This window comes from Symphodus melops (assembly GCF_947650265.1).
Source record: "Symphodus melops genome assembly, chromosome: 17".
In the NCBI taxonomy this organism is placed as follows: Eukaryota; Metazoa; Chordata; class Actinopteri; order Labriformes; family Labridae; genus Symphodus; species Symphodus melops.
The window spans coordinates 17471127-17485593 of NC_136707.1; the positions used below are offsets into that span (position 1 = coordinate 17471127).

The following is a 14467-nucleotide window of genomic DNA, read 5'->3' on the forward strand; positions in this document are numbered from 1 at the left end:
CTGTACTGTGCTCATTTCCACTGGCATGTTCTGCCTGAATGATCTTGTTTATATTTGGGTATAATATGACACATTTCAAGTCATGTCTTCGGTACGGAGGTTTCAGATCACCACGTTGCACTGTTCCACACAGCCACGTTGGCAGGGCAGATCTTAAGGGGGTTGGGGTTATTTCCATTGATGTTGGCACCAGGACAGAAGAAGGGGTACATCTTCTCAGTGAAGAAGTCGTTGAAGGTGTAGATGGGTGTCATGCTGATAGGGTTGGAGAAGGCCACCTCTCCCGAGTCGTAGTCCAGCTGCACCCTGATTCGGGTCAGCTCACCCGCTGGATGCAGGGTGGTGGTGGGCCTCGTCATGGCCGAATATTCACCCTCATAGTGGGATATCATCCAGAATCCGCCCTCGGGGCAGCCGGAGATACGGCCTTTCCTGTCGATGGACTCCTTCACCACCCCGAGCATCCAGTCAGCCTTGTGACCCACATCGACCTCCCAGGCGTGACGGCCGGAAGTAAAGCCCTCCGAACCCAGCACAAACACAAAGTGACCGAAACGCTCAGGATTGTCTGGGAGCTTCTTGAGCGACCCGCTGTTGGCCACGCTGGTCAAGTCTGTGGAGAGGGACAACCAGGAGTAGGCGGTGTTGGGGTCCAGGGTGATGGGTGCTGAGAAAACAAGCAGTAATTTGATGTTTCCGTTAATGTTCTCCCAAAATTAAAGGCACAGTTAAGGCAGGTACAAAGCTACACATGGTCCAAAATAACAAAAAAAAAGTTTGATATTTCAGTTCATGAGAAGTCCTACAGAGACTTACTGTACTGAATTATTTCCACCATCTTTTCCCACACATGGTATTTGAGGGAGCTGACATGCTTGGCCACATTTATAAGAGCTCCTGACAATTTTTCTGGATCATTCTGCGGGATCTGTAGTCTGGGAAAAACAAAGAATAATCAAACAATGTTAAACACACAGTGAGCTGAGTGTGACGTAAAGAGATGATGAAGAAGAGACAATTCTTACCTTTTCTTTATGTTGGCATAATTCTGTAATGAAAATAGACGTTATAACAAACTGCTTACATGAAATTCAGGGCATAAAATATTATATAAATAGTGTCCTTACCTTGAGGAAGAGAGCATCACTGGAAGCAATTTCATTCTCAGCGGCGATGATAGCGTGAGAGAAGGTGAGTATACTGCTGGTGATGCTGTCTGACTTCCTCTTCACCAGCTCTTTCTTCTCCTCATCCTCTTTCTTCAGCGCGGCCAGTCGAGCGGCCTCCTCCTGCTGCAGGAACTCCCGCAGCTGCTCAAACTCCTCTTTGATCTGCTTTTCTGTGGCCTGAGTCTGATTCTAAAGGAGACAGTGAAAAGCAGCACCGTTCGTGAGCTGAGTTGTAGTTTGTTGTAGAAGCCAGCTCATCTCATTCAGGTCACCTTATTTCGGACGGTGCTGCTCTGCTTGCGACACATTTGAGTCTGCTGTCTAATGTTTGGCAATAGTTGTTATTGTTTTTCACGTAATTATGTTAACAGATCTGAACATGCACATATAGGTAATGAACAATATATGTTGTTTGTGGTTGTCATTGGTATGTGCTTCTCTGTTAACCTGTGGATTGGTTTTTGTTGTTTTGTTTTGTAATAAATATATATATATATATATGAATATACATATACATACATATATATTTAATAGTAATACGGTAAAGAACAAAATAAATACAGTGTAGCCCAAGAAAAATTCTCCAACGAGAAGACAGAAGTGTATCGTATTGTATCCTAATGAATCGCAGTGTATTGTTTGTACATCTCTTTTGTGGTGGCCATTACAGAATAAAATATATATTTGGTTACATTTTGCAAAGTAAATTCATTGTAGAGCATGGCGTTGTAATACATCACATTAGATTGTATCCTACGCCTCTTTTTCAGTTAATGTAACTGATTGGCATATTTTTTTATAATCTGTAAATTAAATTCATGTGAGCACATCATAAAGGTAATCTGCAATGTAGCCTAATTTAAAAAAAAAGGTATTTTTTATGACACTGAAATCCCCTCATTACTAAAGGTTTGGTGTCTCCAAACTTTTCTTAATCTTCTGTTTTGGAACTGCTTTTGATATGTCTCAAATTCTTCTTTTTATTTGAGATATTATCTAGTTCTGAGTTCAGATGAGAATCCAGAATTTAAAGAAAAAAGAATCTAGAAGAGTCAAAGATGCTGCTAATTTGGATGTGTCAATCACAAAAAAATGTAGCTCTGACTCCCCTGGTTAAAAAAACAACAACTCGACCTGGGTTCAGAATGTTCGAAGCGGCTTTTTGAACACCTTGGCTGACATGTTTACACACTAACAGCCTGCGGATCAACTTCAGTCACAGTCACATCACAGGTCACGCTGGTCTTCTAGTGTTTCGTGGATCTCTGTGTTTGTTGATACCTTCATGTGCACAGTTGTGCCATCACACTCCTCCTTGGCTTCATAGAGGCAGCGTAGGTGTTTCTTCAGGGGGGTCAGCTCTGTCTTCATCTCTGCCTAAAAGGTGACGGACGGTATAAGAAATGTCAGAAAAGTGTCACTCACTATTTAATTAATTAACAGGAAGTTTTGTATGACTACGGAGAAGGGAAATGAGAAATAGACTTTAACTGAAACTGTGCAAAATTAAAATAAGAAAATAGGTGGCAATTCCTGTCAGTGCTTTTCCACTAATTATCACAAAGTTGAACTGCAGGTGACAATAATACACTACCTTGAGGTCCTGAGCTCCCTCTTCCAAAGGACACACTCGGTGTCCCTGATGCTTCTTGGAGGTGTGACACACACAGCACAGGACTTCAAAGTCATCCAGACAGAACAGCTTGACGACTTCCCCATGTGTGATGCACTGCTCCTCAATCATCTCCGGCTGCTCCCCCGCTCCTGTCCCCACTGTGCCCGTCCTGCGCTCCTGCTCCTTGAGGAAGGTGTCGGCCACATTCTTCAGAGCCAGGCTGACCGTTGGCTCAGTCAGGGAGCACTTCCTCCTGCAGATGGGACACTCACGCCTGGCCTTCTTCTTGTTCCAAAACTGCTGCAGACAAGCCCGACAGAAGCTGTGGCTGCACTTGAGCACCACGGGGTCCTTGAAAATCTCACAGCAGACGGAACAAGACAGCTCCTCTTCCAGCACGGAGCCGGAGCGCGAGGACGTGGCCCGCGGTCGAAGGGACGCGGCCACTTTGGGACTTTGAAAGAAGGAAAGTATTCCAGGCTGAGAGGAAGCTCGAGGACGCAGCGCCATGGCAGGTTCCTGTTTACAGCGGGGCTTGTGATAAAGCTGGTTTGGTTTGCAGCTGAGAGTGCACTGTAAAGAAAAAGCTCGGTCTCAGGCTCTCGCTGAGTCCACTGAGTAATCTCGGCTTATATGAACAACCAGGGTTATAGATCAACAGGGACTTGAAGAACAGGTTCACTTTCTTTCTAGTAAATAAAGGACATGTCACCACCCCTCATCGGCCCCCACACCAGCACAGCCCATCCCAGAGTTTAAAGTCAAGCTGTACTTTTTTTTTTTTTTTTTAAGAAAAAGCAGGTGTGCTCTGAGCAGGTCTGATTAAAAAAAAAACTGCAGAACATTCAGTGTTCAACTTGGACCAACGTTCCCTGATTGAGGCCTGGAGGTGACCTCGCTGAGCTTCACCAACACGATCAAGTTTACTAAAGGTGATCTTGTTACACCAACCTGCTGACACTCACACGGATTTCTAGTTAAATGTCATGCATATTTCAGGAGGACACATGGAGTGAGAAGAAACACAAACACACACGTTGCTTGTCTTTTTGTAGCAGCAGAATCAGTTTTACGAAATGATGTCTGAATATGTAAACACATTTCCTCTGAGCAGACTTGAACATAAAGTGATCAATTTAAACTATTCCTTAAGTATACTGACGATTAACTCAATCATGTCTTAAGGAAATACATAAAAAATTGCAATAACATCTTTGACAACTGGCCCTTGTTTAGTTTCTTTCTTTACCTATGGTAAAAGATTAAGTGTATAGTTCGAACAAACATGCTGTTTTCCACTTTGTTCTGAAATTTTATAGACCAAAGAACACATTTCTAATTAGGAAAGACCAAACAGAAGGAGAAACGACCAAGTGTTTGTTATTATTGCATTATAATTGGACAATGATAACAGTGTAATACAAAGCCATTAAAAGAGCGTGTTGTTCTCAGTGTTAGTGTTCTAGCATCAGCTTCATGACATAACTCACCGAGAGATTCAGCGACTCGGACAAATAAACTACAAAATAGCTTCATACATTTGGATATATTTAAAAAGGTTAACACCAAAAGGTTTTTGTTTAAGACGTGTTTGCCTACACTGACCAGACTTTTTCTCCGTCTCAAGTCGTCGTGCTGCAAGGAGTTTGGTTTCACTCTGCTCCTGTCGACATGACACTTTCAGCATCGTGCACCCTGAATGCAAACTTATTACAAAAAAACTTGTTTAAAATGCATAAAATGAGAAGGAATGAAGGCGTTTTGTTCTTAACACACTCCCTTTTCATTATTTTTTTTTTACACGACTGGGTCCATCTTGTGACTTTCTCTTCTTTAATACTGTCTTCTGTAATGCATCAAAACATCCGTTACACAGGCAAATAGACGTCACATCACTTCATATAAAAACACCAGCTATAAAAACAAAACAAAACAAAGAACATGAGTGAAGATACTCCACAAACATAGAGACCAATCAGCTTCTCGTTCTCACACAATGACCCTCGAAAAAGAAAAGAAAAAAAAGGACGTTAACTCTGATTTCTTGTAACAACAAACAAAGAGAGAAATGTGCTGCAGTTGACTTGATGACAGCACGGAGTGTGTTAACAACAAACACTGCTGCTCTTTAAGTCAGCGGGCTACACTTCACCGTTAACCAAAATAAAAACAAGATCAAACCAGCAGAGTTCATTAAGAAGACACAGATTAAACAGCACATGCTTGTAAAACTCCTCTTGAACAGTAACATGGAGCGAGTGGTTCAGCATGAGGGAGGCGTAACAATGGCTGCGTCGCTCACCGAGGTCAGATACAGTGTCATCTCTGCTCCGTCTACAGCTCAGTGCAACACGGTGCAATGTTCAGGAATAAAAAATAAAAAAAATCACATTTTCTTTTGCTAAGTGTCAAAGATCTACTCGGTGTTAGCCGTTGTCTTTAATTTCTCCCGTGTTAAAGACGTGTGCTGTTCTCGTTTCCATCGCCAGCAACTACAACAATGACATGCAGGGTCATGTGACGCGGTCGAGAAGGGAAGTGCTCATCAGCGTGCTCGTAGTTTCTGGAAGACGAATAAAAGCACTTCACAGACGCTTCTTCTCCTGTTCCCCGCCGTCCTCCTCTTTGGGTGGGCGGAGTCTCCCGACAGAGTGCTCTCTAAATTAAAACAGTAGGAGTATACACTGGAACAAAAACAAAGTCATGACGGTAGTGTTGTGTAGTAGTCGTGCTGGACGCTGTAGGGTGTCACACACACACACACACACAAACACACACACAGGTTGTTCATCGCTGTTAGTGTTTGTGGTTAAACCCTCCCGACTTTGGCGTCCCCGATGGCGCCCCAGACGTCGAAGACAAATTCGTCTGGGAAGGCGAAGTCTCCCAGGGTTTCATCTAAAGCCTCGGCGAACTCATCTGGGTTCTTTTTGTCTTTTCCCAGCTCCACCATGGTCGCCGCTGAGAGAGAGAGAGAGAGAGAGAGAGAGAGAGAGAGGTTACAGATCAACAAAACAACGCAGCGACACAAACCGCTCCTGACACATGAAGAGAGAACACGATCATACCCAGCTCGCTGTCCCTGATGCCCATGTAGCTCTCCAGCAGGTCATCCACCTTCTCGATGGCCTTTTCCTCAAACGCCGACGGCTGCGGTACGAGAAGTAAAAGATACACAATTAATGCCGTCTCACAGATACAGAGGCTCATTATTTAAAAACCCGCACGCACCAGTTCCTCCACGGTCGCGGGACCTTTAGAGCGTAGCCGCAGGGTTCCTCTGCCGGTCCCCAGCTGAACCCCAGATGCTGACCTGGACCCTCCAGACCTCTGGCTGATCATATCTGCACACGAGGATTCAAAGAGATCACAAACAAACGACTTCAGTGTCAGGTCGAACCCTTTGATTGTGCAGATTTAAAATGATGAACGTCATCACGGTGGCTCAGCGGAAGAGTCGGCCAAGTACTGGGTGGTTGGTGGATCTGATTCCAGCTCCTGTAGGCTGTACATCAAAGCAAGGTAAAGCACCGACCCCTTCATGGCTCCATGTGGCAGAGCCAGCGGTGTGTTTGTTAATACTGATGGACACATTGCAAAACAGCCTCTGCCATCAGTGGGTGTAAAGAGTCAATGTGACTCGTAGAGTTGGGATGTACCGTCCATTGACCATTTGCTGGTTTGAACATGTTTTAGATTCAAGGTTCAGGAAACTGATCAAATTGGCAAAACAAATGATAATCTCCCTTCAAATGAGATGCATGTGTCAGAAAAAAAAGACAAAAAGTGTCCACAAACATGCAGCCAAAAGACAGACTTACTGATCAAAACCAGCTCTCGTGAAACTAAAGGCAGAGGAGCTTGTTAATGTGAGAACTGCTGCTCACATGAGAACTGACAGGCCGCAGTGCTTCACGGCATCACAGGCCCCAGTCAAGACAAAGATCGACACCTGTCGGTTTGTTTTCCTGTCACACCACATCTGTGATCAGTGAGGCATCCTGTCTTTGCTTTTTCCTTTCCTCCCACACCTACCAAACGCCTTGAGAGGCTCCGTTAGCTTGATGGTGAACTCCTTTCCTTTAGGCAGCTCCTTCAGCATCTTGGCCACCTCGTAGTGTCGACATCCAATCAGGCGATGGCCGTTGATCGATTCGATCATGTCGCCCACGTTGATGACCTGGATCTGGTGGATGACGCTTCCCTCTCGGATTCTCTGAAGGCAACACAACTCAAATAACTACTCAGACAAACATTTGATCTGCACAATGATCCCCCAATAATAGACCGAGGTCATGCACTTCCCGGATCCTTCATTAAAAAAAAAAAAAAATCTATATTATCGGCTATTTCGACATTCCTCACCTTGATGAAAGCATAGCCAGCTCCATTATCAGTGATCGTCAACCCTAATGCATCCTCTCCTTTGTACACCTCGATTTCCTTTCGTTGTCCTTTAATGTGGGCGAAAATAAAGTCTTCAAGACCGATCTGACCTCCCAGTAGTTTATCCATGTCCACCTTGTGAGTGTTCAAAGTGCAAAACATGACCTGTGCAAGACAAATAACAGAAATACATGAGATCGACATCAATGTTTTCTCCTCTTGCAAACTTGAGCCGCCCTGCGTGGAAGCTCACGCTCATCACATGCTGCAAAGCACTCACCTCGGATGGTGGTATCCCAAAGGCCTCTCCAATCTTGGCGTAAAGCTCCCTCACATTACTGAAGCCCTCGATGCGGCCTGTGGGGCTGCCGTGAGCGAGCTGAGTGTGGAAGATGAGACGAGGTCGCATGCTGCTGGGTGGAGGAGGCAGACCTTCAGAGGTGGCACCTTCTCCCAGCCCGATGACGCCTCCATCGAGACCATCTATACCCGGCACATTGAGACCTGCGCGGATCGGCTCGGCTTCCTCGTTCTCCACTAACGGAGAGGCCTTCTTCCTTCTTCCCAAACCCAGAGGCATAGTGCTGCAGGAGGAAGCGAGGACGGGAGAGGCGAGGAGGTTTCTTTGGGGGGGGAGGGGGTCACACTTCACTCCAGGCCAGCATACACCTGATCAGCTAAATCAGCTGCAGGTCTGTTCGATGTTTACGAGAGTGTGAGGTCCTCCAGACCGACCAGGAGCTGTAAGATGCAAGTCCACACATCAGAGCAGCTCACATAGGCAGATCTGTCAAGCCCAGCAGGTTTGTCTTCAGCTATAGAACAGAGACAAAAACACATTTCACCAAGCAGGGAAAATGCCTGACTCCTTTTTAAATACCATCATATCTTCTTTAAACAAAGGATCAATAAATGTTGGTACCATTTAAAAAAAAACACAATGGCCAGTACACCCTTTCCTGTCTCCTTAAGCTTGGACAGTTAAGACAGCTCATTTTTTATTTGTATCAAATATAACAAGAGACACAATGACAAATCTCAGGCAGCTAGCAAGTTAGCATGTAGCTACACCGCTGTGTAACAGACGTGACTGTCAACCCTGATCAGAGCAGGACAGTAAGACTTTTAAATATGTGTGACTTGAACAGCTGAGTTCAGCTCGCTAGCTTAAATGTAAAAAAGAAAAGAGTAAACATGGCAGGCCAGTCATTCTTACCGGAGAGAGAGGAGCAGAGGTTAGCTCTGTCTGTTAGCTTAGCCTACTAAACGCCGCTGATGTGAGTTGTCAGAGACAAATAACACTTGAAGAGGAAGTCCAGTATCTGTTTTCCTCTGCACCTTGCAGATTCACGGGCTGTGAGGGGCTGGTTGTGAGGCTCAAAGAGTTTGTGAGTGTCGGTATGTGGCTGAGAGATTTTAGCTTTCAGCGAGCCCAGCAGGGGAGGAACTATGACGCGTTCAAGTCCCCTCGTAAATCGCACTTGCCGGTGAAACAATGCTTGTACTAACTATATTTTGTGCTTTGTAACAGGACAAAATAATCAAAATCGGTTTTTATTGCCAACAACATGTACTTATACGAGGAATGTGTCTGTGTTTTGTTGCGACAGAAAAAAAACAAGGCAAGGAGGATAGTACATAGATTATCCGTTTTTGTGTAACGTTATTTTCGTGAGAGCGCGTCTTTAAATGGATGCCCTTTTTTCAAATTAAAAGGATAATTAAAGGGTGTTTCTCGGGGTGCACATGTGTTATCTGGTCGCCGTTGTGCGCAATTACTTTGACGGGAATGAAAAAGTTTTAGTTTGAAGGTGTTAACCGGAAGTGAAATAGTTTATTTGTTCCGTCTTGACGAGCATCAGATTAGTTTCTCTATGGCCACTAGATGGCGTAAAAAGTGAAGAGTTTGGCTCAGAGACTTGTCCAGTAATTTTTTATTAATAATGCGTGCACATGCCAAATGTATTTTAAGCTTCGCTTTTCAGAAAATAATAATATGTTGTTACACTATGATCTATTTATGAGGGGGGAAAAAATCAAAGTGTTGAAAGTGTGTGGGTTAAAACAAAATGCTTTGACTTTGAAAATGAATTAAATAACCTAAACATTAGTACAATGAATAATAGTGGGGCTGTATGAACGTGGAAATGCAAAAGAACACAAGATAGGAACTCGCCAGTGCATTTACATCATACAGATAACAATTTAAAAAATATGATATACTTTATTTTTATATATTGATGACACAACTGGGGAACTATTGGACCACTACAAAGTGTGAAACATGAAATGCTTCTTTCCTTAAAATAAAAAATAAAATAAGTTTTCTTTACTGCCCTTTAGTTTCTAATAATTTAAGTAAGTGTAGCAACTTTGTTTTTAACAGTGTAAAAAAACAACTGACCAATGTAGTGAGTTATTTTAGTTCCAACTTGATAGAAAAATGAAAAGTTTAATATAAAATAAGTACTTTTATTTCCTTTGTGAAATAATAATTTGCTAAGACAAGATCGACTACTTCACATCAAAATGTGTTAAAGTACTTTTTAAAGCAGATCTTGAGGAAGACGTCTGAAGTGATCAAATGTTCTCAGTAACCGACATGAAGGAGAGAATTCATTAAACAGCCAGATGTTTTTTTTAATGTTCAAATGCAAATCCACACAGCACAGGAAAGAGCCGTTAAAAATGTCCTCACATTATGAATCCATAAAAGATTTGTAATTAAAAATGATGTGTTTTCAAACTCTAAGAGGTAACTCACATGGATGCTAACACATTTCCCTTAATGAGGAAAAACCAGCTAGCATCCTTTAAAAAAACAAACAAAAAAAAACAACATATAACTGAGATTACACATCTCTACATTCATGTGAATCACATGTTTGTGTAAAGTGGAACTTAAAACTCCAGCAGGAGCAAGTTGACACTGTCATGACATTGTGACACACACACACACACACACACACACACACACACACACACACACACACACACACACACACACACACACACACACACACACACACACACACACACACACACACACACACACACACACACACACACACACACACACACACACACACACACACACACACACACACACACACACACACACACACACACACACACACACACAGGTTGAGTCGTGACGTTTTTAAGAGTCTCCTCCGAAACGTCAAACTAAACGTCCAGGTGACGGACATCTTGGAGCAGAATGCTGTGAGGGATGAGCAGATATTTTCACACTTAAGCCTGCTTCACTGATGAGCCAAGGTTCAAAACATTTAAAAAAAAAGACAAACTCACTGGCTTGAGATTTAAATATGAGACAGACAGAGAAACTCAAACACCAGACACAACCTTCTGAATGTGACTTAGCTTACAAAGACGACATGTTTTCATGGTGATTCAGTCACACGAGACAGGAATAAACATGCTCTCCACACATACAATTACATAGGGACAACTATTTGGCACAGCCCCTCTTCGTGCAAACATTTCTCACATGGGATAGGCTCTGCACTGCCAGTTTAACACGCCAACATTTAAAAACAAAACAACAGACTTCCCCTCCTGATAACAATCTGTATCCCTAAACTCAGATCAACTGGGCAGAGCCGTTTCTTAAATTTAAAACGTGTTTAATCCTTCTTTGTAGGCCCTCATTATTTAGAGTTTGGTGCATACAGTTATGTAATTTGAATCATGGGCCTGCTGTGATCGAGTGTACCAAACTAAAAGTTTACGACTCATTCCTGTGGATGAGCCCTGTATCACACCATCGCAGAATGAATATGAATGTTCAAAAACGGGACAGCTGAGCTTAATATGACTTTTGTGTGTGTGTGTCTGAAAAAGGGCTAAAGACTGTTTCGGAGATTGCACTTTTGCCAACGTGTTTCACCTCTGTACTCTTTCTTCTTTCCTACATGCAACCAAAGCTAGCTCTGATATGATTGGAGGAACTTACAAAAACAAACTTAACACAAACAAAAAGAAATAAAATCAGGAATGCTTCCAGTACAAAGTCCTGTCGATCACCATCACGTTATGCGTCTTCTGCAGATGTTTTTTTTTATTTTTTTTAAAGTTTACATCTCCATAAGTGATCCACTTAAGTCAGTGTCTGTAAGCATGCTCATCATCAGATCATCCTCATTTAACAACACAACACTATCACCTCCCTGTACTGAAGCTTCACTTACATCAGTCAACAAAACGTGCTTGTTGCTGCGTCAAAGTCTGCACCACTGCACCTGAGGTATTGTTCCTAAGCTGGCTGTGTTCGACCTCAAAGCACCCACACTAATATACTACTCACTAGCTATATGAAAACTTGCAGTTTAACTAAAAAACAAAAACACTCAGCTTTCTGCTATATAACTCGTGCTTGGTGCGTCACCACTGTCTTAGATGTACTTTAATACTGTTACTCGACCTCGACGAATCAAACAAAGCAAAGTCAGCTCTTCTCTTTCAGTCATTAAACTGACCAGATATCAGGAAGTAATATGGATCTGGTGTTCAGGAAGCTGGAATCAAATCTTCCCTGAGTCTGAGCCGTGCAGGCTTCAAACGCACAAGAAGAGCATCACTGGAAATGTTATCTTGTCACATCTGTTTCAGAGCACGCCGTCCTCGCTTCACGTCACGGCGGGAGGACCTGCTTGAGTGCTTCTCGTGTGTTCTGGCCGAGTCTGTCGGGAAATTTCACGGTGAAGTCCAGGATCATGTCTCCTCTCCTCTCTGGGCACTTGGAAAGAGGGAGCCCTTCTCCAGCGATGCGCTTTTTGGTTCCAGGTTTGACAACGTCTCTGGAGGTCACAGTGATGGTCCGGCCGTCCAGCGTCGGGGCGTTGACCGTACATCCACACAACGCCTGCAAGGAAGCAGAGAGATGATGGTGGGTGGAAAAAGTGAATCAGACGTCACTAATAGCGAGTTTTAATATTCAAAGTTTCTAACTTCATCGATTACTTACATCTCTGAGGGATATCTTTGCAGGATAAATGATATCCGAGCCCTCTCTTTTAAACACCGGGTGGGGTTTATCTTTGACTACAAACACCACATCTGCAGGAATGTTGGTTGGAGTTTCATCCCCCTCCTTGGGAAAAGTGATTTTTGTTCCCTCCTTCCAGCCGCGCTTGATGTCGACGGTTAAAATCTTGTCTTCGCTTCGAATGGTGCAGCCGTCCGGGTTCATTCTCTTTCGGGAGATCTTCATCTTCTTGGTGCATCCTGAGAAAACCTCCTCAAGGCTCACTTTCAGCTCGTGAACGACAGGCGGGTCCTTTTTTTTCTCCTGCGCTCTGTGAGGGCCTCCCGGGTGATGTTTGAAGGGTCTGGGAAAGCCGCCCATGCCGCCCATTCGTCCCATGCCAAATGGTGCGAAAGGGTCGTTGATGTCCATTTCATCCTCTCCGTTATGAGGGAAGAAGTGATCGAAAGGGCTGCGGCCGCCGAAGAACTCGGCGAACATTGCGTGAGGGTCTCCATGGAAGGTGTAGTTGTAGTTGTGGCCGCTTGATCCTCCTCCGCCACCGCCGCCGCCAGAAGAGCCCTTCAGTCCTGAGAAGAATAAAGCATTTAACTTATTCAAGGGTCGAGATTACTAAGGGCCAGTTGTTGGTTATTACAAAATCTAATCTATGAATAAATCAAATCACAAACCTTTAAAAATCCTGATTCAGTCGGACAGATCACGAAAACAAACAACGACTGAAGCTCTGTGTTTAACCCAAATGCATTATTACTCTTTAGTACAAATTTGATTTAATTTTAAAAAAATAAAAAGCCTTAAAATAATGTCACCCGTTTACTCTACCACACATTAACCTACTGTAAGCCTGAATACATGTAGTGAGAAATACAACACTCAAGTCTGTCTGCTTTGCAAATTATATACAACTTTGACTTTTTAAGGACACACACTCCTGTCTGTGTCCATGCACCGTGTTATTAATGCAAACTGACACCTTTCAGACACACGGAGACAAAAATGAGCATTTTTAGTTTGATCTGAATTTACATTTCATGGACAGGCTGACGGGACAGATAAGACCTCGTAGTTTCTAGCAAGTTCTCCATCCATCTCTCTCACTCACGCACGCGCGCGCGCGCGCACACACCTTTATTGTCTAGCCACTGAAAGAAACGGAATTAGATTTATCAACTCAGAATAATCTAACAGAGTCGGGGAGATAAACTCTATGCTTGCTCAATATTTCAGAAACATCCTCAGCTGTATGAAAGTTTTTTTCCAAAACTTAAACAAAAAAGGTAAAGAGGTAAGAGAGGGCAGGAGTGCCTTTACCTTCTTCTCCAAAGCGATCATAAATGTCCTTTTTCTTGGCATCGCTGAGGACATCGTAGGCTTCAGCTATCTCCTTGAATTTATCCTCTGCTCCAGGAGACTTGTTTTTGTCCGGATGGTAACGTAGGGCCTGTTTTCTGTACGCCTTTTTTATCTCATCTTCGGACGCACCTCTTGCTATTCCGAGCACTTTGTAGTAATCCTTACCCATAACAATGACCGGTCAAGCCCCTCTAAAACTTCATAAACGACATTTTCATTGCAGAGACGCTTCAGGATTTAACTACACGTCCAGCATGCCCGCTGACCGGGCCAGGTTCACCGCTAGCCAGCTAAGGTAAGCTGGACCGTCCCGGACAAGATGACAACGTGCTACTATTCCAATCGACGACGACAAATAGTATAACTTCACTTAAACCACACACCAATGGACATCACGGTCATACATGGGCGTCTGTGTGTCTTTGCCGCCGAGCTGAAAACCCTGCAAGGAAACTTCTGGAAGAAGCTGGAGCTGCTGATGTGGGTCATTCGTCATCATATTATCAAGCCAAGAGAGTTCACTGTCGGCAACTTCCGGTTTCGCTTGAGCCAACGCAGATATCAAGAGGTGACGGTATCTGTGTGTAAAAGAAAATAAACTACATACAATTCACTTTTTTTTTTAATTCATTGAATCACTTAATGGGACTTTTATAACACAGTATATACATTATAGTAAGGTCATCAGCCTTATTCGTAACATTTAGATAGTACGCATGCGCGGTCTTTCCCTTCTTGGTGCATTTGCTGTCCATAGGTAATGTTTGCATACAGTAGGATTTATTTCCATGCGATACTTATTACATATATGTTTTTTTCTCGTTTTTTATGAATTAAAAAAAAAATTTGAATTCACGTTTTTTTTTTTTTTACTTCGTGACCTTTATGAATTTGATGTTTAAAATTCACCCCACAATTTCAAATTATGATGTG

The 14467-nt window shown here is 43.2% G+C and overlaps 3 protein-coding genes across 3 annotated transcripts; all 3 read right to left on the minus strand.

Annotated features, from left to right (window-relative positions):
• Nucleotides 1-63: 63 nt before the first annotated feature.
• Nucleotides 64-3455, minus strand: LOC306837773 (E3 ubiquitin-protein ligase TRIM35-like). Its single transcript, XM_079365567.1, has 6 exons — nucleotides 2764-3455; nucleotides 2451-2546; nucleotides 1128-1358; nucleotides 1026-1048; nucleotides 817-935; nucleotides 64-667 (listed from the first exon to the last, which is right to left on the minus strand). Exons 1-6 carry the CDS (start codon nucleotides 3292-3294, stop codon nucleotides 108-110), a joined length of 1560 nt encoding a protein of 519 aa, XP_079221693.1. The 5' UTR covers nucleotides 3295-3455; the 3' UTR covers nucleotides 64-107.
• Nucleotides 3456-4158: 703 nt separating this feature from the next.
• On the minus strand, nucleotides 4159-8009 carry gipc1 (GIPC PDZ domain containing family, member 1). Its single transcript, XM_079365683.1, has 6 exons — nucleotides 7451-8009; nucleotides 7150-7335; nucleotides 6820-7000; nucleotides 6016-6128; nucleotides 5853-5934; nucleotides 4159-5745 (listed from the first exon to the last, which is right to left on the minus strand). Exons 1-6 carry the CDS (start codon nucleotides 7748-7750, stop codon nucleotides 5594-5596), a joined length of 1014 nt encoding a protein of 337 aa, XP_079221809.1. The 5' UTR covers nucleotides 7751-8009; the 3' UTR covers nucleotides 4159-5593.
• A 2255-nt stretch (nucleotides 8010-10264) lies between these two features.
• dnajb1a (DnaJ heat shock protein family (Hsp40) member B1a) lies at nucleotides 10265-14203 on the minus strand. The gene is made up of 3 exons (XM_079365830.1): nucleotides 13493-14203; nucleotides 12158-12747; nucleotides 10265-12055 (listed from the first exon to the last, which is right to left on the minus strand). The coding sequence occupies exons 1-3, from the start codon at nucleotides 13701-13703 to the stop codon at nucleotides 11825-11827; spliced, it is 1032 nt and encodes a 343-aa protein (XP_079221956.1). The 5' UTR covers nucleotides 13704-14203; the 3' UTR covers nucleotides 10265-11824.
• Nucleotides 14204-14467: the final 264 nt, after the last annotated feature.